Source organism: Aedes albopictus, chromosome 1 (assembly GCF_035046485.1).
Source record: "Aedes albopictus strain Foshan chromosome 1, AalbF5, whole genome shotgun sequence".
NCBI classification, from domain to species: domain Eukaryota; kingdom Metazoa; phylum Arthropoda; class Insecta; order Diptera; family Culicidae; genus Aedes; species Aedes albopictus.
In genome coordinates this window covers 87482106-87505775 of record NC_085136.1, presented here as the reverse complement: position 1 = coordinate 87505775, position 23670 = coordinate 87482106, and the positions used below count along the sequence as shown (strand labels likewise).

At 42.9% G+C, this 23670-nt stretch overlaps 1 protein-coding gene across 5 annotated transcripts in view; it reads left to right on the top strand.

Moving 5' to 3' along the window:
- LOC109427441 (putative uncharacterized protein DDB_G0277255) overlaps window positions 1-23203 on the top strand; it is a 79977-nt gene extending 56774 nt beyond the window's left edge. For 2 of the 5 annotated variants that reach the window (XM_029854883.2, XM_029854884.2), the window contains exons 5-8: window positions 9459-9814; window positions 10282-10434; window positions 21747-22452; window positions 22634-23203. In XM_029854883.2, coding sequence (XP_029710743.1) covers window positions 9459-9814; window positions 10282-10434; window positions 21747-22452; window positions 22634-23066 — 1648 coding nt within the window. In that variant the 3' untranslated portion in view covers window positions 23067-23203. The remainder of the gene's footprint in view (window positions 1-9458; window positions 9815-10281; window positions 10435-21746; window positions 22453-22633) is intronic. The other 3 variants (XM_062844937.1, XM_062844938.1, XM_062844935.1) reach the window with 2 other exon arrangements.
- Window positions 23204-23670: the final 467 nt, after the last annotated feature.

Genomic DNA, 23670 nt, shown 5'->3' with positions numbered 1-23670 from the left:
TTGATGATGACGTTACTCTCAACAGCTCAACAGCGCTCCAATATGCAGAGTAAGCTCGATGATCCTGCCGATCGCTACTCGGTGGCAGGTCGTATCATCAACGTCAACAAGACTATCATTGGATGTGGCACCACGATCGACATAGGTGCATGGATCAAGAAGGCAAGTGTTGCTTTTGGGAGTTAAATCCTCTACAGGGCACCTTAAATAATGGTCCGTTTCGGATACCTGGAGTCTATTTAGACCCCAAATTTTATCTTCTATATCTCGTGAACCTGACTTGTTAGATAATTGGATTCTTAAGCAAGGTTGTTGGATAGGTCAAGTATTTACAGAAGATGGACCGTTCAATTTGGAACTTCACACATAGGTGGCGCTAGTGAGAATGTGAATATCAACTATTTGATCACATAGGTATACCTAGGGGTGTAAGATCCTACCCCCTACGCCCACCCAAAAATGTCCACCTGCGCGCCATCTACTGTTGGTTCTAATTTGTAAACATCTTTTGTTTAACGTTTTATAAACATCAACAGTGGCACAAACATCAGTGTTTTTCTCTCAATGTTGATGCTTATGAACAGTGTTTTCGATAATAATCGGAATTTCTTGAGTCTTTGTGTTGCACATTTGAGCAAAATAATCGCCCAGAGAGTTTTAAATTTTCAGCCGATTTCCGCACTCCAAAAAAAAAATAACAACAAAAACAAACTAGAGTATAGGTAATTTTTCATAATGGTGAAAACAGAACACTGTTTTTTTTCCGAATTAAATTTTTCAATCTATTATGATGAATACAACTTTCTCTATGGGTCTCCAGTTAGCCTAGTGGTTAAGGCTATGGATCGCCAATCCGGAGACGGCGGGTTCGATTCCCGTTCCGGTCGGGAAAATTTTCTCGACTCCCTGGGCATAGTGTATCATTTTACTTGCCTCACAATATACAAATTCATGCAATGGCAGGCAAAGAAAGCCTTCAATTAATAACTGTGGAAGTGCTCAAAGAACACTAAGTTGAAGCGAGGCAGGCCTAGTCCCAGTGGGGACGTCGTGCCATAAAGAAGCAGAAGAACTTTCTCTATGTTTTAATCACATACTGCCTTGCTTTTAGCATGATAAAACGGTAATAAAGTCACTTTTGCAAACGAAAATTGATTTTTTTGTATGGTGATTACGTCTTTTTACTGGTTCTAAAACATGATAGAGGGTAGGCGCAATTTGTTCCCAGTTGACAGCCAACTTACACCCCTGGGTATACTGCCCTCTTCGCATGTCAGTCCGATGTTGTTTTTCCAAGAGGCTGCCTTTTGTACTTTAACTCCAATTATTTTCATAAAAATGTATTCACTACATGTATACCCTTTTCGTAGCATATGCGAGGTATGCACTTCGAACGGAATCGCTCAAGTAATTTTCGTACAGTGCATTATTTTTCCGTGACCGGAATGGTCAAGAAATTTAACACAGCAAGTCCCATTTGAGTTGACGTTTCGTTTCAGCTCCGTTCTAGGATCCGCAATAAAGTGACGCTTTATTATTTCTTGAGCGATTCCTTACCTGAATTTTCCACGTATCGAGATAGGTCAAGAAATTTCTTGCGATCTACGTACTACCCAATAGAAATGTTTACTAATGATGGACCCTAAAACTGCTATTAACAAAATAAAATACCCATCTAGGTGGTACCCACCATTCGAAAGATATTATCCAGGTATCATCTCTGAAATTTTGGAAATGTTTCATCGAGGCAATTGATAGTTTTAATGATTTGAAATTTTGGGGTGATTTTCAATGAAACTTTCTTTAAACTATTAATACTCAATCGTGGTTGTATCATGATAGTGGCCACCAATCCGTCCCTTATAAATATGGCATTCATCATTCGGAACGTATGGTATTCGAGCATTCTTTCTGAAAATTTCATCAAAGAAAGTTATTGTGAATTGAATTTATAATCAAAATCCATAGGTTTTTACAGTATTTATGGCAAATAAACGGTTTGTATTTACTACAAATACCCAGAACCAATTCAAACTTCCGCTGTTGTAGTCAATCACAGCATTCAATAGCTGGTTGAAATAGGAATTCAATGTCTGGGGCGTACGCTATCTCTCCCATGTTTCTCAAAAATTGTTGGGAACGCTCTCAGTATCTTGCTCTCCGAACACACCAAGAGATTTTCCAGTATCATCTCAGACCTGCTTTACGTGGAATTGCAAAATATGAAACTTTAAGAAATTCGACAAATCAAGGGCCTTCCATATCGTTCCAAATCTAGCCTTCAACGTGATATTGTCCGGATCAAATTTATCTATGAAACACGCTCTGTAGATGTCTCTGTTGAGTTTTAAAGCCTGAAATATAATTATTATTATACCATCATAGTTAATTAAACGCTTACGTTTAAAAGATCGTGTAGCTTAGGACCTCCTTCAAGAATAACCATAGCGTCTATTAAATTGTGTCATGCTTTTCCTGTGTAGCCATACGTTCGTTGCTGATGTCTCACAACAGCCGTCATGGACCACAACTGTACCTTTCCAGGACTTGTTTTTTTTTTTTTTTTGGCGGCTTGTACACAATGCGTTCCAAGAGTTATGTGTAAAGCAGGTGGGAGAGTGGCAGTCAATATCCACTCCTGATCCATACCGTTAACTAGGGGCTCATTTACACAACAAACGTGACGTTTCGCTTACCTACAAACTCAGATGTTTTTGCGGGCAATAATGATGACAACGCTACTTCACCATGCCGTGAGGCTGATAAAAAATTACCCAACAATTTGCTTTAGTTACTGACTCGCTTCTACACATTACATACAAAAATACTGCTTTACCTTCTCAATTTCGGATAAGCGTTGTTACAAATCTGCTTGGCATCCTTTGACCATTCATATACCACGTTGATTGCAAAGTTTGGAACAATTTCCTAAAATTTTCATATTCAGCAGCGGTTTCACGTAAAGCAGTTCTGAGAATACACTGTGAAATCTCTTGGTGTGTTCAGAGCGCAAGCTACTGAGCGGGTTCCCAGCGATTTTTCAGAAACATAGGGGAGATATTGTACGTCCAAGACATCGAACTCCCATGTCATCTAATTATTGACTACAATAGCGGGCATTTGAATTGATTTTGATTATTTGTATTAAATTGTAACTATTTATTTTCCATAAATACTGTAAAAAAATATGGGTTTGGATTATAAATGCAATTAACGATAACTTTTGATTTCGTAGATGTAATGTTTTCAAATTTTCAGTAAGAATGCTCGAATACCATACGTTTCGAATGTTGAATTCCAAATTTATGAGGGACAGGTTGATGGTCACGATCTTGATACAGTCACGATTGAATATTAATAGTTCATAGAGAATTTCATTGAAAATCGCCCTAAAATTCAAATTGCTTATACTATTAATTTTCTCCATGGAACATTTCCAAAATTTCAGAGATGATACCAGGATACTGTATCTGTCGCATGGTGGGTACCGCTTAGATGGGTATATTATTTTGTTAATATCGGTTTTAGACACACCGTGGACCGTTTATTAAAAATTTGCTGTTTGATTCTGAACTCAATATATAGGCGGCGCTAGTGAGCATGCAAAAAAAAACACGGACACGTTCAATGCTTCCAGTGAGCTATTCGCTCTTTGATGGAAGCACGACACTAGACAACGGACTAGCATGCAACGTCCAGTGGCACAGCCGAAAACTTTTCCTGACAGCTGCGACGGGAATCGAACCCGTACTCCTCAGCACGATGCGACTAAATGCTTGGTGACATTAACCGCACGACCACGAAGCCACATAGGGTATGTGTGCCATCAGTAATCTCATGCTCCCATTTTCATCCTATTCGAAAACAAGCAATTACGGCACCGATTGACTCCGTTCTTTTTGTTTTCATGGGTGCTCACTTCTAACAAAAAATACAAAAATAAGAAGCAAAACAAACAGCGCTTCAATCCTTTGTTTTTCGTGGAATGAAAATGGGAGCCACATGCTTAATAAGGGAACCAATACCCTATATGCATAGTTTTTTTACTATATGTAAGTTTTATATACATATGTCTCACGATTCTGAACACTTAGATGAGTTCTTCGGAAAAGTTGTTGTGTAGGCCAAATACTTGCAGAAGACAAGACGTTTAATTCAGAAATCCACACATAGATATGGCGCTAGTGAGCATGTAAATTTTATGTAAATAACAGCCCGCAGTTCATAATTTCAGCGCACAATTCTTGCACAGTGCGCACACGCTAAGTGTTTGGAAAGGTCAGTGTTATTCGAGCATTTAGATGAACCAAAGTCATACCAGTGTATTCGTTCACCCTCCCCCGGGACAAACTTTTTATTTTTAATCGGCTGATACTCAGGAACTATTAAATATAAAAATAAGTGGTTTTCACTATGACAGACGGGAGAGTTGTACTTCAGGCAAGGGTAATTTTCAAACCGGAAGTCCACGCTTGAACCTGATTTAGCGCCGGAAATAAGTGTTCGCAGGTGCAAAGTTTGTATGATATGTTCTACAGCTGTTTTTTGGCTTCTTTTTCTATAAAAACTTGTTTATTCTCGATAGATAAAATGAAGTGATTTTTTTTTATTGAAACGTGTTTTTACAAATTTAAAGCAATTTTGCAAATTGGGACATCAACCGATAAACGCTTAAAAAAATGCAATGATTTTGTTTAAGTTCGACTGTTGCGATCTATAGAGCTACTAATTTTGGCACTGCAGTCTTAGGGAATTAAAACGAAATTTTTAGATTTTTCCTAACGTTTTGGCTCGCGTTAGAGTCTTCTTCAGTGATAACTACTCACTAGGCGGCGCTAGTTGAAAATTTGCAATAGCATGCAAATGATTGGAATCGCTAAAAATGTGTTCAGTCAGATTGTACTTTTTTTCCCTTTGTACATATTTTAATCGAGTCAAATAGTAATCAAAAACCATAATATTAGTCACAAATTTTCAAAATTTTATTTAATTTGGTTCACTTAACCTTAAGATATTGTAGTTTAATAAACGATAGTGAAAGTAGGAGCATTTTACTAGAAACACTCCAACTTCGTGTAGCGCTTATAGCAAACTAGTTGAGGAACTAGCAGTAAGTTCGAGAGTTTTTGGTGCACTTAATAAAAAGTTACTGCTTGTTGAACATTTTCCAGCTAATAATTAAAATTTGCATGCTATAACTCCTGCCACCTAGTGGTAGAATCTCAGATCCAACAGTTATTCAACTGAAAGTTCTTGATCTACTAAACAACTTTGCCGAAACAACCAAATAATCAGGATCCTGGGTTAAATCAAATTAAAACTTTGAATTCCCTCTAGTGCAGCCTAGCGGTAATACTTTGAATCACACGACCCGTCAACTAAAGCATTGTCCAGTTAGAATCCGGACGCAAAGGATAATTTATTGTGACGCTCTAAATGATCATAATTATATTTTTTTCACTGCAGTCTGATTGTAAACAAGTCCTCTATTGATGGTGAAAATTTCATCGATTTTCTTACTACGAGTGAAAAGTTATTTCAGATTGAAGACATGTGAAGGAAAAAAAATTTGCACAAACACGCTGAAAATTTAGAGTGGTCAGGTACGACAGTCACGAAAAATGTTAATATCTCCAAAACCATTATGTGTGATGTGCTCAGATGTTGTTAACCATGCCATGAGGAAGTGTACAAGGATGTTTAAAATTTATGTTCATGGTTAAATCTGCTTGGAATTCCAAGATTTGCGAACTCTGGACATCGTTTTCTCACATCACGATTTTTACACCAAATGTGTACAAAGATGACAAACTCAAGAATCGCGCGCTGCTTTTCAAAAATGCCCACAAGAGATCTGAAGAGGTTTGAGCTACTTTGGTGAGCTATAACGACAGCCTGAGATGTGAAGTGGTGTCATCACTGTTGGATAGTGTTTATTTACGAAAAAACACTCAAATTTTGCTTCTTTGGAATTCACTAAACAGCCCTTAATTTCGCAAGAAGAGAAATATTTGGTAAAGTTTTTTTGGATTCCTAATCAGACTAGTAGAGGGTCTCAGGACACTACAGAGATGACCCGATTGTTAAACAAATACGCCGAAGGGGTTGCTGTTAAAATTTACTACCATTGTGCAGATTTTTAAGGAAGTTATCACGGTAAAAATGAGGAAATGTATTTAAAATTAAATTTAATAATTTTAATGATATTTTTCCATGAAACTACAGTAAATTATCTTTGTTTTGAGGGTTTAACCTTTTCTGTTTGTTATTCTACCTCTGAGATATAAGTGATTATCTGCGTCCGGATTCTAACTGGACAATGCCTTATCAGTGGTGTAATTTTGTATCTATCCGCGCTGCTTCTTTAGCAGCTAAAAAAGGTTTGGTGAGTGGCGATAGTATTCCGCCTTCCGATGAAATGGATTGCCAAGATCGAATGCGTATCGCAGATCGCCGAAGTTCAAATCAAAACAAAACAATCTTTTACTGCGATAGAATCACAGTGAGGGTGCCTGTACTGTGGTTACTGTGGTTCAAACAACACACACAACTGTTCACACGGTGGGGGAAAGTGGACAAGATGCTCGAACTATATGTGCGGAAGCCAACTTATCTTCGATCATCAGTAAGGTGGGTAGAATTGGTTTATCAGTTGGATCCAGACACAGGTCAATTCCCGGAAATAGAACGGATTTCGCGGCAGATCGATACGGAATTTATAAGAAGAATTTTTTTGGCCGACGACGATCAATTTCTCAACTACGTTGCTACGGTGAGCACAGATGTCTCGTCATCGTTCTTCATAATTAGTCGTAATCTGATCGCAGTTGATCAGATTTTCAGTTTAGGTCAACCTCCGACATCATCGGCTCCAACATAACTCAATTCAAGTAGGACACTCAGTGTTACCTCCGAAAGATCACTGTCCATCATTATTTCCGAGAGAATCAATCTGAGATCAGGAGACCATCGCAACTCATCGCTGCTATCTCATCGACGAGAGAATCGTTTTCTCTCCCGTTCTCACAATCATTGCGATCAATATCGAAGCCTTTATCGATTCACTTTGGGCCTGTCCATAAACTACGTAGACTCTTAGGGGGGGACGGGGGGTCTGGCCAAAGTCTACGCCCCATACAAATTTCGAAAATTTTGTATGAACAAAAGTCTACGGAGGGGGAGGGGGGTTCTGAGATAGCCCAAAATGAGTCTACGTAGTTTATGGACAGCGCCTTTTCGTATTCGTAACATGAGCCGATCACTGTTGTACCAATTTTGTGCACAGCGTTCTCCGGTTGGAGATCTCACACGGATAGCCAAATGGGAACAGCACAGAAGTTGTTGTTTGGCATTAGAAGTTAATTACTGGCAGTCGTCGGTAACACATGACAATCGTGCATCACACTAGCGATTTGCAGTGAAATAGCAATCAGTTTGAACTATAAAATGCTGCTAGATGGAACAAAGATAAGAACTGCTTACAAGAAGCAGGACGACTACGAATTGGGCAGAAACGGAATGATAACAGTCGGTAGTGGTAAAACCGATGTTACAGAGTTCGTCCAAGTCAACTTGACCCCCACAATCAAGTTCGCTGAAATGCGTCACAAAAGCCGTACCCAAGGATATCGTTCGTATTAATGAAATCAGCGACTCGGATGATATCGGGAACAGTCCACCCAAGGGGACTGCTGATCGTGACGTGCTGATCGTTCATCCCTTTGGCGTCGGAGCAACAGGAAGCACTGACCCCAAACCATTTCCTCTTAATGAGTTCAACCGGAGTAGTACAACCACCGAGGACTCCAGCGGACCCGAAGATGGTTTGCAGAGGAAGCTGGGAACTTTGCCGATCTATGGTTGACCAATTTTGGAGGAGATGGGTACGAGAATATCTTCCAACTATTGCTCGTCAAACCAAGTGGTTCGAAGATGTGAACCCCATTGGAGTAGGAGACCTGGTGATCATGGTAGAGGAGAAGATACGGAATGGATGAATACGGGGAAAAGTAGTGAAAGTCATGGAAGGTCAAGATGCAAGAGTGTGGGCCGCTATGGTTCAGACGGCGACCGGAGTTATGGAGCGACCGGTATCCAAGATGGCGCGATTGGATGTAGAAGGACGTGGTAAAGCTAATAAAGAGGGATCTAACCAGCCTTACGGGTCGGGGAAGTGTTACGGTGTGTTAGACCGAACCTTCTTGCGTGGTAATACGGATGGCAACACGGGAGACTTTTACCAATAGGGTAGATGATGGACAAACACAGAAAGGGAATTGTTTTGTTATGATTACGGGATGGACTGGACATGTCAACGATTAGCAATACGAACTGATAAAGTGAATTGTAAAAGTTCAGTTTCAAATTCTTTAGTAAACGCCTTAGTGTTTTGTTGAAGTTACTTACTTAAAACTAATTCCCAAATATTATAAGTAATTCAGCGATACTGTAGTGCTTTAGCTAGAAGCCTCACGGCTGATGTCTCTCCGCTTTAGGCTGTAATTGAGGTTAAACGGGGCGTGAGTAGACAGATTGATTAATGATAGTTGGACATTACATAATTGGTCATTATTACAACAGTCATTGCGTACTCAACAGACGAGCTGGTGATTTTTGTGTAGAATCAGGAGAACAGGGTGACCTATGTAAGTTTAAAGAAATTTGAAACGACAGTCTACAATGATTGATGATTGGGAACAGAATGACTTTATTTGCCAATGATATCCTAGCTTGCCCTAATTGCTACGCCTACTTCAACGGAAACCGAAATAACCAACGTACTTGATGAACACGCTACTACAACTAATATGTAGTGCTAATTCAATAAACTTAGATTTTAGCATATCTTCACCAAAGACTCGGTGTGTGAGGCTCAGAAGACCCCGAAAACTCTCCCTACAAGTGTCTTCGGAAGATATGTCAAAAATAGCAGAATGAACAACTTTGCAGAAGAAAGTTTTTTTCTATGACGCTTCTAGAGAAAGCTAAAACTTATCTAGATCAGTTGCAACATATCTAGATCAAATATTTTGTAATCAGCGTTTAGCAAAAACTCTTACAAGACACTTCTCTAAGGACACCAAAGCTCTAGGATGGATGTCCAGAGCACTAGAGGTTTTGTCTGTCCATAACAGCGTTCTGCCCCAGTGTGAGACGCTTGAATCAGGAGTTGTACCAAGTGTAAAAAGAGCCAAATATTGTGAAACATATCAAATACAACAGACACGTAGTGCAAATGTCGGAAGATAGATTAGCGAAAACTGAGTTTTCTCTACGAATTTATGTATTGTTCGTATTACCTGTAATATAAAATGACCAGTATCAATGAATTTATTGTGATAGACACTGAGGGTTTTTCCAAATTTAATAACCATGAAATGTTATCGCGACCTTAAAAATTGTTATTTTATCGAACAATCATCAATCTTACCCTTTCGTTTTATTCACTCTTTCTTCAGCATGACGGACTCGTACATCAACGACTCGTCGGACAACGAATCGAAGAACAGCTGTGCCAAATCGAAGCTGGAGATGGCCGAAACCCTGCTGGCGGACCTGAACCTGCTGAACAATGGCGGCAGCGGTACCAGCACGGCGTCCGGCGGAGGCATCGTCGTCGGCAATGGAATCGGTTACAACAACGGTAACTCAGCAACCAGTACGGCCAGCGGCGTAAACCAGAGCAACGGCGGGAACAATAATAGCAATAATAATAGTAACAACAACAACAACCTGGTCGTGGTTCTACTGAAAGAGATTAGCAAACTGCACGAAACGAATAAGAAAATCTGCCGAAATTTGCATGAAACCAAAGGTGAGTTGGCTCTTAGCGGCGTAGACGATTGTGCAAGCTTGATTTGATATTAGCTGCGGGAGACTGCGCGTGATCACCGTAGTGTGTTTGTCTGTGTGTGTCTTGTGCGTGTGTGCCTCTTTAGTTTATTGCAACAGCATGCTTGCGTTACAGTTCTTTCTGTTCTATTTCCCTGCCCACCTTGTCTGCTGTTTAATCTCATTTGGTTATAAATATTTATGATATCTGCATTGTTGCTCGTTTATTGCCCTTTACTCTAGACTAATTGTGTGATACCTGAGCAGCGAGTAGCTAATTTTTGATCTCTTTTCTCTTCTCTTGTTTTCATCCCACTTCCTTCTCTACTCTGATACAACCCATCACCATCACAATCATCATCCAATTCCCACGCCCTTATTCCACACCTTTTGCGTGACCTATTCCACATCTGTTTCACCTGTGTTTTCCGTCTTCTTTTTTGTTTCTAGTGGAGATGGAAGCTTTGAAGCATTCTTCGCACTGGGGCCTTAGCCACCGTAGAGACAGTATAAGCGGTTTGAGCACCAATAGTCAGCCAGTAGGGATGCGTTCTTACAATAGCTTCGGACTGCAGAGTCCCGCACCGACGTACCACTCGCAAGGTATTACTCTGTTTGTTTTCTAGAATTAAGACCTATTTGTAGTAAGACAATTGTTGCACTAATTGTTAGGATTTGAAAATCAGAATTTATTTTGGTATAACCTTCATAAATCTCAATACTGGAGAAATTATTGCTTAAAATGCTAAGTATTCCATCAGTATAGAACAGGGTTCCTCCCGGAATCGGGAGGAATTCCTTCCAGGAATCTGGAGAGATTCCTTCCAGGAATCTGGAGAGATTTCATTCCAGGAATTTGGAGAGATTCCTTTCAGGAATCTGGGGAGATTCCTTCCAAGAATCTGGAGAGATTCCTTGCAGTAATCTGGAGAGATTCCATTCAGGAATCTGGAGAGAATCCTTTCAGGAATCTGGAGAGATTCCTTACAGGAATCTGGAGAGATTCCTTTCAGGAATCTGGAGAGATTCCTTTCAGGAATCTGGAGAGATTCCTTTCAGGAATCTGGAGAGATTCCTTTCAGGAATCTGGAGAGATTCCTTTCAGGAATCTGGAGAGATTCCTTTCAGGAATCTGGAGAGATTCCTTTCAGGAATCTGGAGAGATTCCTTTCAGGAATCTGGAGAGATTCCTTTCGGGAATCTGTAGAGATTCCTTTCGGGAGCCTGGAGAGATTCCTTCCAGGAATCTGGAGAGATGCCTTCCTGGAATCTGGAGAGATTCCTTCCTGGAATCTGGAGAGATTCCTTCCTGGAATCCAGAGAGATTCCTTCCTGGAATCTGGAGAGATTCCTTCCTGGAATCTGGAGAGATTCCTTCCAGGAATCAGGAGAGATTCCTTCCAGGAATCTGGAGAGATTCCTTCCAGGAATCTAGAGAGATTTCATTCCAGGAATTTGGAGAGATTCCTTTCAGGAATCTGGGGAGATTCCTTCCAAGAATTTGGAGAGATTCCTTGCAGTAATCTGGAGAGATTCCATTCAGGAATCTGGAGAGAATCCTTTCAGGAATCTGGAGAGATTCCTGACAGGAATCTGGAGAGATTCCTTTCAGGAATCTGGAGAGATTCCTTTCAGGAATCTGGAGAGATTCCTTTCAGGAATCTGGAGAGATTCCTTTCAGGAATCTGGAGAGATTCCTTTCAGGAATCTGGAGAGATTCCTTTCAGGAATCTGGAGAGATTCCTTTCAGGAATCTGGGAGATTCCTTTCGGGAATCCGTAGAGATTCCTTTCGGGAGCCTGGAGAGATTCCTTCCAGGAATCTGGAGAGATTCCTTCCTGGAATCTGGAGAGATTCCTTCCTGGAATCTGGAGAGATTCCTTCCAGGAATCTGGAAAGATTCCTTCCATAAATCTGGAGAGATTCCTTCTAGGAATCTGGAAAGATTCCTTCCAGGAATCTGGAAAGATTCCTTCCAGGAATCTGGAAAGATTCCTTCCAGGAATCTGGAAAGATTCCTTCCAGGAATCTGGAAAGATTCCTTCCAGGAATTTGGAAAGATTCCTTCCAGGAATCTGGAAAGATTCCTTCCAGGAATCTGGAAAGATTCCTTCCAGGAATCTGGAAAGATTCCTTCCAGGAATCTGGAAAGATTCCTTCCAGGAATCTGTAAAGATTCCTTCTAGTAATCCGGAAAGATTCCTTCCAGTAATCTGGAAAAATTCCTTCCAGTAATCTGGAAAGATTCCTTCCAGTAATCTGGAAAGATTCCTTCCAGTAATCTGGAAAGATTCCTTCCAGTAATCTGGAAAGATTCCTTCCAGGAATCTGGAAAGATTCCTTCCAGGAATCTGGAAAGATTCCTTCCAGGAATCTGGAAAGATTCCTTCCAGGAATCTGGAAAGATTCCTTCCAGGAATCTGGAAAGATTCCTTCCAGGAATCTGGAAAGATTCCTTCCAGGAATCTGGAAAGATTCCTTCCAGGAATCTGGAAAGATTCCTTCCAGGAATCTGGAAAGATTCCTTCCAGGAATCTGGAAAGATTCCTTCCAGGAATCTGGAAAGATTCCTTCCAGGAATCTGGAAAGATTCCTTGCAGGAATCTGGAAAGATTCCTTCCAGGAATCTGGAAAGATTCCTTCCAGGAATCTGGAAAGATTCCTTCCAGGAATCTGGAAAGATTCCTTCCAGGAATCTGGAAAGATTCCTTCCAGGAATCTGGAAAGATTCCTTCCAGGAATCCGGAGAGGATTCCTTCCAGGAATCCGGAGAGGATTCCTTCCAGGAATCCGGAGAGGATTCCTTCCAGGAATCCGGAGAGGATTCCTTCCAGGAATCCGGAGAGGATTCCTTCCAGGAATCCGGAGAGGATTCCTTCCAGGAATCCGGAGAGGATTCCTTCCAGGAATCCGGAGAGGATTCCTTCCAGGAATCCGGAGAGGATTCCTTCCAGGAATCCGGAGAGGATTCCTTCCAGGAATCCGGAGAGGATTCCTTCCAGGAATCCGGAGAGGATTCCTTCCAGGAATCCGGAGAGGATTCCTTCCAGGAATCCGGAGAGGATTCCTTCCAGGAATCCGGAGAGGATTCCTTCCAGGAATCCGGAGAGGATTCCTTCCAGGAATCCGGAGAGGATTCCTTCCAGGAATCCGGAGAGGATTCCTTCCAGGAATCCGGAGAGGATTCCTTCCAGGAATCCGGAGAGGATTCCTTCCAGGAATCCGGAGAGGATTCCTTCCAGGAATCCGGAGAGGATTCCTTCCAGGAATCCGGAGAGGATTCCTTCCAGGAATCCGGAGAGGATTCCTTCCAGGAATCCGGAGAGGATTCCTTCCAGGAATCCGGAGAGGATTCCTTCCAGGAATCCGGAGAGGATTCCTTCCAGGAATCCGGAGAGGATTCCTTCCAGGAATCCGGAGAGGATTCCTTCCAGGAATCCGGAGAGGATTCCTTCCAGGAATCCGGAGAGGATTCCTTCCAGGAATCCGGAGAGGATTCCTTCCAGGAATCCGGAGAGGATTCCTTCCAGGAATCCGGAGAGGATTCCTTCCAGGAATCCGGAGAGGATTCCTTCCAGGAATCCGGAGAGGATTCCTTCCAGGAATCCGGAGAGGATTCCTTCCAGGAATCCGGAGAGGATTCCTTCCAGGAATCCGGAGAGGATTCCTTCCAGGAATCCGGAGAGGATTCCTTCCAGGAATCCGGAGAGGATTCCTTCCAGGAATCCGAAGAGGATTCCTTCCAGGAATCCGCAGAGGATTCCTTCCAGGAATCCGGAGAGGATTCCTTCCAGGAATCCGGAGAGGATTCCTTCCAGGAATCCGGAGAGGATTCCTTCCAGGAATCCGGAGAGGATTCCTTCCAGGAATCCGGAGAGGATTCCTTCCAGGAATCCGGAGAGGATTCCTTCCAGGAATCCGGAGAGGATTCCTTCCAGGAATCCGGAGAGGATTCCTTCCAGGAATCCGGAGAGGATTCCTTCCAGGAATCCGGAGAGGATTCCTTCCAGGAATCCGGAGAGGATTCCTTCCAGGAATCCGGAGAGGATTCCTTCCAGGAATCCGGAGAGGATTCCTTCCAGGAATCCGGAGAGGATTCCTTCCAGGAATCCGGAGAGGATTCCTTCCAGGAATCCGGAGAGGATTCCTTCCAGGAATCCGGAGAGGATTCCTTCCAGGAATCCGGAGAGGATTCCTTCCAGGAATCCGGAGAGGATTCCTTCCAGGAATCCGGAGAGGATTCCTTCCAGGAATCCGGAGAGGATTCCTTCCAGGAATCCGGAGAGGATTCCTTCCAGGAATCCGGAGAGGATTCCTTCCAGGAATCCGGAGAGGATTCCTTCCAGGAATCCGGAGAGGATTCCTTCCAGGAATCCGGAGAGGATTCCTTCCAGGAATCCGGAGAGGATTCCTTCCAGGAATCCGGAGAGGATTCCTTCCAGGAATCCGGAGAGGATTCCTTCCAGGAATCCGGAGAGGATTCCTTCCAGGAATCCGGAGAGGATTCCTTCCAGGAATCCCTAAATTGATCGTCAATCAGTTCGGACGCGTTTTTCAATCGCTCCCGGTCGCGCACCTTTTTTAATTATAGCATACGTTTCATTTTCGTTTTCGGTCGTACGTGCCAAGTATCGATATAGTGTAATTAAAATGAGCTGTGAAATTTGCTTGTCGGATACTGCTGCTGAATCAACTATGTGGTCATGTATAGGGTGTTCGCGTAACTTTCATCCCGCGTGCATTGGCATAAATGTGCAAAGATGTTCGCTCCGTAAGAAGGACAAAAGGATGGATACATCATCGTTCGTGTTGCCGTGCTGCAGCTCCTGCCAAAGCATGGTGGCTACTAGTTTGGATTTCAAGTTACTTGTTGATCAGCAGGAAATACTTACAGAGCAGATCAATAAAAACACGGAGGTGATTCATCGCACCTCAATTCAACAAAGTAATATGGGCGTAATCGATGAAGCCATTGATCGCCTGGAACTGCTACTGACCGATGTAAAAAATCAGCTTGCGACGGCAAAAAGTAGCTGTTTTACTGGTAACGTTAAAGCCGTAAAGAGCCATATTACCGCACTATTTGATAATGCGCTTGAATCGTCAAAATTAAACATATCTACGGCTGTTAAATTGATGGCATCAAGTTTATCTGATGAGGTCAAGACTCTGAGCAAAGATATAAGAGAGTTGTCGTCTTTGACCTTGGACATCACTTCTTTGGAGCCTATGCGGAGTAACCCGATGCTTGAACTCGATATTTTAAGCGAGTTGAAAACAATATCTGCGAACATGATGCCTACAACAAGCGCTGACATTGAAACTTTGAACTCCTCTCTCAATCAATCCACCAGTCTACACGCTGAATTAAATGCAGTTACACACGACAAGTCCGGTTACTCATCAAATACCGTCAAAGAAGACAAGTCCGGCTGGCGCTTACTTGGTTCAAAAAATATATGGAAAGCTGATTGGACCGACTACGACAAGCGTCAGTCGAATCGTCTAAATCAGCAAAAGCAAGCTGACAAGGCCAGGAAGCGTAAAAAGCGAACAAGCCATAACAATATACGTAATGCACAAAATCAAAAAAATCGCTCCGTACCTGCCAGCCGAAACAACGACAGACATCGGAACGCGAATTTGCTGCCACCAGATAGAATTCTTCTGGCGGAAGCAAAGCAGAGGTTTTCCAAACCACCGTGTTGTTCGGCTCGCGATGCAATGCACTCTAGAAGGCCCGTACAATATCAAAGTGGAGAAACTCGAACCCCGGCTTACGATAGAAACCAGAGGGGCATCCAATTTCAGCGTGGCGAAACATTGAACCCCTACCCAGCTGATCGGGATATTGTACAACGAATCCGTGAATCATCTTGTAATTGGACGATCGGACCGCCGCCAAGGCCATCCGTCAAAAACCACTGTGCGTCGTGCTCCTGTCAGCAGCCGGGTTTTTAGCTGAATCGACGCAATCTGAGGATGTAGGATGCAATTCTTGTTTACCCAATTTGACACAATCTACGGAGGAAGAAGCAGACGACCCAGAAGCGCCTGGTAATAAATTATTAATTTTAAGTGATATTGCACAAACGAACGAATTACCAAAAATTACTTCAAAAACAAGTGCCATTGAAATTTTAGTTTATTGCCAGAATTTCAATCGCATGAAAAGCGCAAAAAAAGTAAATGAAATTCACAAACAAATTTTGAGTTCATCCTTCTCGGTTGTTTTGGGTACTGAAACCAGTTGGAATGATAGCGTTAAAAGTGAAGAAGTTTTTGGTAATGATTTTAATGTTTATAGAGACGATCGAGATTTAACTCTTACCCATAGAATGTCTGGTGGCGGTGTTCTCGTAGCAATTTCCTCAAAATTCAATTCAGAGCTTGTTACTTCTACTAAGTTTAAAGAATTCGAACAAGTTTGGGCTAAAACACAAATCGCCGGCGAAACTCATATTTTTGCATCGGTATATTTCCCACCTGATCAAGCTTGTAAATCAACATATGAAATGTTCTTCCTAGCTGCTGAAGAAATTATTTCACAATTTCCTCCGGAATTCAAAGTGCATATTTATGGCGATTTCAATCAACGTGACGTAGATTTCATATCAGATTCTGAAAATGAATGTATTTTATTACCAGTTGTAGGTGAAAATGAAACGTTACAGTTGATTTTTGAAAAAACTGCTTGTTTAGGTTTAAACCAAATTAATCATGTAAAAAATCAGCATAATCGATATCTAGACTTTTTATTAACTAACATCCTTGAGGACTTCTGTGTGGAAGAAGCTCCCTTTCCATTATGGAAAAACGAGGTGTTCCATACCGCTATCGAGTATTCCGTTTTTATCCATATGAACGTTAACTCAAATAATTGTGACTATGAGGATGTATATGATTATAGTAAAGCCAATTATGAAAATATTAGACTTCAACTTAATAGAACTAATTGGCAATCTGTTTTAAGAAATCCAGATGTAGAATATGCTGTTGAGGCCTTTTATAGCATTTTGTCGGAAATAATTAATTCGGAAGTTCCACTAAGGAGAAAACGACGAAATAATGGTTCTAAAAATCCAGTCTGGTTCAACAGGCAAATTATTAACTTGAAAAATCGGAAACAAAAAGCTCACAAAGTATACCGACGACACAAAAGTCAAGAAAACATTGAAAAATATTTAAGCATTTGCAATCAACTTAATCTAGCCATATCCACTGCTCTTGAAGAGTACAACAGAAAAACCGAGAATGAAATAAAATCCTGTCCCAGGAACTTCTTCAATTATGCTAAAACTAAGTTGAAGTCGAGCAATTTTCCATCAAAAATGTCGTTAGATGATAAATTGGCAGAAAATTCCGATGAAATTTGCAATCTTTTTGCAACCTATTTCCAAGAAACTTATAGTACATTTTCTGATGCCGATCGCGACTATGAATATTTCTCCCACTTTCCTGACTTTACCAGCAACATCGGAATCAATCAAATCATGTTACAAGATATTTTAACCGGTCTAAAAGACTTAGATCCGAACAAAGGTCCAGGGCCGGATGGAATTCCGCCGGTTCTTCTGAAAAACCTGGCAACTGAATTTGCGGCTCCATTATTTTGGCTTTACAACATGTCACTTGAAACTGGAAAGTTTCCGAAAGGATGGAAAAAATCTTTCCTTATACCCATCTACAAATCTGGTAAAAAATCCGATGTTCGTAATTATCGTGGGATTGCCATTATCTCATGCATACCAAAACTATTTGAATCTATTATAAACAGATGTGTGTTTAATCAAATCAAACTAAGAATTACAAATGCACAACATGGATTTTTCAAAGGTCGGTCGACTACAACAAACTTGTTAGAATTTGTTAATTACACCTTATGTGCAATGGACAGAGGTAACTATGTTGAATCGCTTTACACCGATTTCAGTAAGGCGTTCGACAGACTTGACATTCCAATGTTGATTTTTAAGCTTGATAAAATGGGAATCGAGTCTAGACTACTTAAATGGATCGAATCGTACTTAACTGACCGATTACAGATAGTAAGATTTGAGGGGAAGAAGTCAGAACCTATCAACGTATCATCAGGAGTTCCCCAAGGCTCACATTTAGGACCTTTGCTTTTCATATTGCTTGTAAATGATATCACGTATATTCTAAAGCATCTCAAAATCCTTATATACGCTGATGATATGAAACTCTTTATTGAAATAAAAAATGAAGAAGACAGAGAATGTTTTTTGAGAGAAATACGGATATTTGACCAATGGTGTAGTAAAAGCCTGCTGCAGTTAAACGTGAAAAAATGTAATTCAATTACGTACAGCAGAAAACATAGTACACCACCAATAATTGTATCTTAAGGAAACCAAGAAGTTGAAAAGTGCAATAGAATTAGAGATTTAGGTGTTATCTTAGATTCTAAATTAACTTTCACCGATCATTATAACGCTATCACTCATAAAGCAACTAATATGTTAAGCTTCATTAAGCGTTTTAGCTACGACTTTCAGGACCCATACACGATAAAAACATTGTACGTCGCTTATGTAAGATCAGTTCTAGAATACTGTAGCATAGTATGGTCTCCCTACATGGTAACACATGAGGATCGAATCGAATCAATACAAAAGCAGTTCCTCCTATATGCCTTACGCAAGTTAGGTTGGTCAACATTTCCACTGCCTTCATATGAAGCTAGATGCATGCTTATAGATATTCAAACTTTGAAGGAGCGTCGCGAATTTGCCATGGTTTCGTTTATAAATGATTTAATATCTCAACGCATCGACTCCGCCAACTTACTATCATGTATAAATTTCTATGCTCCTGCTAGACTATTGAGAGGTCGTAATATATTTGCTCTAAACAAACATAGAACAGATTATGCAAAATTTGGTCCTTTGAATCGAATGATGAACCTTTATAATCAGCACTGTGCATCTATTAGTTTGACCATGTCTAGAACAAATTTGAGAAAATATTTTAGATCTTTGAGATATAATAGAATATAGTTATTAAGTGATATAGTTAAGTGAAAATGTAGTCTACGGTATGTTTGACGAAATAAATAAGCTAAATCCGGAGAGGATTCCTTCCAGGAATCCGGAGAGGATTCCTTCCAGGAATCCGGAGAGGATTCCTTCCAGGAATCCGGAGAGGATTCCTTCCAGGAATCCGGAGAGGATTCCTTCCAGGAATCCGGAGAGGATTCCTTCCAGGAATCCGGAGAGGATTCCTTCCAGTAATCCGGAGAGGATTCCTTCCAGTTATCCGGAGAGGATTCCTTCCAGTTATCCGGAGAGGATTCCTTCCAGTTATCCGGAGAGGATTCCTTCCAGTAATCCGGAGAGGATTCCTTCCAGTAATCCGGAGAGGATTCCTTCCAGTAATCCGGAGAGGATTCCTTCCAGTAATCCGGAGAGGATTCCTTCCAGTAATCCGGAGAGGATTCTTTCCAGTAATCCGGAGAGGATTCCTTCCAGTAATCCGGAGAGGATTCCTTCCAGTAATCCGGAGAGGATTCCTTCCAGTAATCCGGAGAGGATTCCTTCCAGTAATCCGGAGAGGATTCCTTCCAGTAATCCGGAGAGGATTCCTTCCAGTAATCCGGAGAGGATTCCTTCCAGTAATCCGGAGAGGATTCCTTCCAGTAATCCGGAGAGGATTCCTTCCAGTAATCCGGAGAGGATTCCTTCCAGGAATCCGGAGAGATTCCTTCCAGGAATCCGGAGAGATTCCTTCCAGGAATCTGGAGAGATTCCTTTCAGAAATCTGGAGAGATTCCTTTCAGGAATCTGGAGAAATTCCTTTCAGGAATCTGGAGAGATTCCTTCCAGGAATCTGGAGAGATTCCTTCCAGGAATCTGGAGAGATTCCTTCCAGGAATCTGGAGAGATTCCTTCCAGGAATCTGGAGAGATTCCTTCCAGGAATCTGGAGAGATTCCTTCCAGGAATCTGGAGAGATTCCTTCCAGGAATCTGGAGAGATTCCTTCCAGGAATCTGGAGAGATTCCTTCCAGGAATCTGGAGAGATTCCTTCCAGGAATCCGGAGAGATTCCTTCCAGGAATCCGGAGAGATTCCTTCCAGGAATCCGGAGAGATTCCTTCCAGGAATCTGGAGAGATTCCTTTCAGAAATCTGGAGAGATTCCTTTCAGGAATCTGGAGAAATTCCTTTCAGGAATCTGGAGAGGTTCCTTTCAGGAATCTGGAGAGATTCCTTTCAGTAGTCTGGAGAGATTCCTTCCAGGAATATGGAGAGATTCCTTCCAGGAATCTGGAGTGGTTCCTTCCAGCAATCTGGAGAGATTCCTTCCAGGAATCAGAAAGTGATTCCTTCCAGCAATCTGGAGAAATTCCTTCCAGGACTCTGGAGAGATTCCCTCATCTGGAGAGATTCCTTCCAGGAATATGGAGAGATTCCTTCCAGGAATCTGGAGAGATTCCTTCCAGGAATCTGGAGAGAATCCTTCCAGGAATCTGGAGAGAATCCTTCCAGGAATCTGGAGAGATTCCTTCCAGGAATCTGGAGAGATTCCTTCCAGGAATCTGGAGAGATTCCTTCCAGGAATCTGGAGAGATTCCTTCCAGGAATCTGGAGAGATTCCTTCCAGGAATCTGGAGAGATTCCTTTCAGGAATCTGGAGAGATTCCTTTCAGGAATCTGGAGAGATTCCTTCCAGGAATCTGGAGAGATTCCTTCCAGGAATCTGGAGAGATTCCTTCCAGGAATCTGGAGAGATTCCTTCCAGGAATCTGGAGAGATTCCTTCCAGGAATCTGGAGAGATTCCTTCTAGGAATCTGGAGAGATTCCTTCCAGGAATCTGGAGAGATTCCTTCCAGGAATCTGGAGAGATTCCTTCCAGGAATCTGGAGAGATTCCTTCCAGGAATCTGGAGAGATTCCTTCCAGGAATCTGGAGAGATTCCTTCCAGGAATCTGGAGAGATTCCTTCCAGGAATCTGGAGAGATTCCTTCCAGGAATCTGGAGAGATTCCTTCCAGGAATCTGGAGAGATTCCTTCCAGGAATCTGGAGAGATTCCTTCCTGGAATCTGGAGAGATTCCTTCCAGGAATCTGGAGAGATTCCTTCCAGGAATCTGGAGAGATTCCTTCCAGAAATCTGGAGAGATTCCTTCCAGGAATCTGGAGAGATTCCTTCCAGGAATCTGGAGAGATTCCTTCCAGGAATCCGGAGAGATTCCTTCCAGGAATCTGGAGAGATTCCCTCATCTGGAGAGATTCCTTCCAGGAATCTGGAGAGATTCCTTCCAGGAATCCGGAGAGATTCCTTCCAGGAATCTGGAGAGATTCCTTCCAGGAATCTGGAGAGATTCCTTCCAGGAATCTGGAGAGATTCCTTCCAGGAATCTGGAGAGATTCCTTCCAGGAATCTGGAGAGATTCCTTCCAGGAATCTGGAGAGATTCCTTCCAGGAATCCGGAGAGATTCCTTCCAGGAATCCGGAGAGATTCCTTCCAGGAATCCGGAGAGATTCCTTCCAGGAATCCGGAGAGATTCCTTCCAGGAATCCGGAGAGATTCCTTCCAGGAATCCGGAGAGATTCCTTCCAGGAATCCGGAGAGATTCCTTCCAGGAATCCGGAGAGATTCCTTCCAGGAATCCGGAGAGATTCCTTCCAGGAATCCGGAGAGATTCCTTCCAGGAATCCGGAGAGATTCCTTCCAGGAATCCGGAGAGATTCCTTCCAGGAATCCGGAGAGATTCCTTCCAGGAATCACGAGAGATTCCTTCCAGGAATCCGGAGAGATTCCTGCCGGGAATCCGGAAAACTAGGCTTGATTCTTTCAATACTCAACAGTTGTATCTTCATTCTGTGCCAAAATCATATTACTAATTCCGATGTTTTGCCGAACTTGCTAACATCTGTTCAATATTTTGCAGGAAGCTACAGCCCCGGCCTGGTGGCGGACGTTATTCGAGAGATCCGTGAAGTGTCGCGCGTCCGAGAGGAAGCCATGATGGACCGCATGAAGACGATGATCGAGGAACGTTCGTGGGCCCTCAACGAAACCAACTTCCGACTGCTGAAAGAGACGGAAGAGGCCAAGAAGGGCATCCACCTGGTACGATCCGAGATGAACCAGATGGTGGACCGAATGCTGAAGCTCGAGAACGAAGTCATCAACCTGCGAGCGCAGCTGAACAACCAACAGCTACAGCAACAACAACAGCAGCAGCAGCAGCAACACCAACAACAGCTGCACCTACGGGAGCGGGACTCCTACGGGCAGTCGTCGGCGGGATCTTCCTCGGCCAAGCACCGACGCAACAGTATGCACCTGAACTACGGTCGGATCAACAACACGGACGAGTTCTACGGGGGCAACAACTTCAACGACCTGAGCAACGAGCTGCGGTTCGGCAACGGGAACGGAGGCAACCTGCGCGGGTCCAAGATTGGTGAGAATACCTTTGTCGGTGGACAGACCTTGAATGGGGCTGGTGGTGGTAGTAGTTACGGGGATGAAATGCATGAAGACTCCGCAAGCGATCAGGTGCTGTTGCTGGAGAAGGATGCGCTGAAACTGCGCCGGGAGCTACAGGACGCTCTGGCCTCCAAGCAGGAGTCGGAAAACCGGATCACAGCGTAAGCTAACCCCATCGTAGTTGTGTTGTACAGTACGCTCAGTCGGTAAAACTAACATACGATCTATCTCTTTCTCTCTGTTTGTTTGTATTCTCTCTTTTCCTCATCCTCATCTGTCCATGAATCATCATTCGAACAATTTCCTATCATCGGTGTTATCGATCAAAATGTCCCTGTCCAGATTGGAAAGTATTGTAAGTACTCTCAAAGAGCAGGTTCCGCCAGCCGTAACGTCCAGCGGATCCGGCACCCAGCAGTCGCTGACGGGAGTGAAGGGTACGACGACTACGATGACGACGATGAATGCGACGAGTGCCTTGAACCCCGTTGGAATGGTGGGAGCTAGTGGCCATCATCAGCATCACCATCCGCACCAGCAGCAGCAGCAACATCAGCCGAACCATCATCACCAGTACTACTTTAGAAGCATCAACAACGGTTCACCAAGTCAGCAACAGCCCCCGCCGCCAGTTGGTTCCATATCGCCGTCCAAGTTCCAAAAGGCGGCACAGATTCAGAGTTTACCCTCGCCATCCGGCAAGCAGTACATGCATCTACCGCCAGGGTCATCCGGCGGTACCATCAATGTTTCCGGTCCGGTAACGGATCTGTAGGTTGACGGAGAGGTAGCTTTAGGGTGATTGGAAGGGAATTGCTGAGTGTCCAATTCTGTTTCCTACTCGGGATTCGAACAACCTCCTGGAAACTACACAGGATTCCTCCTGAAATCCGGAGAGGATTCCTCCTGGAATCCGGAGAGGATTCCTCCTGGAATCCGGAGAGGATTCCTCCTGGAATCCGGAGAGGATTCCTCCTGGAATCCGAAGAGGATTCCTCCTGGAATCCGAAGAGGATTCCTCCTGGAATCCGGAGAGGATTCCTCCTGGAATCCGGAGAGGATTCCTCCTGGAATCCGGAGAAAATTCCTCCTGGAATCCGGAGAGGATTCCTCCTGGAATCCGGAGAGGATTCCTCCTGGAATCCGGAGAGGATTCCTCCTGGAATCCGGAGAGGATTCCTCCTGGAATCCGGAGAGGATTCCTCCTGGAATCCGGAGAGGATTCCTCCTGGAATCCGGAGAGGATTCCTCCTGGAATCCGGAGAGGATTCCTCCTGGAATCCGGAGAGGATTCCTCCTGGAATCCAGAGAGGATTCCTCCTGGAGTCCGGAGAGAATTCCTCCTGGAGTCCGGAGAGAATTCCTCCTGGAATCCGGAG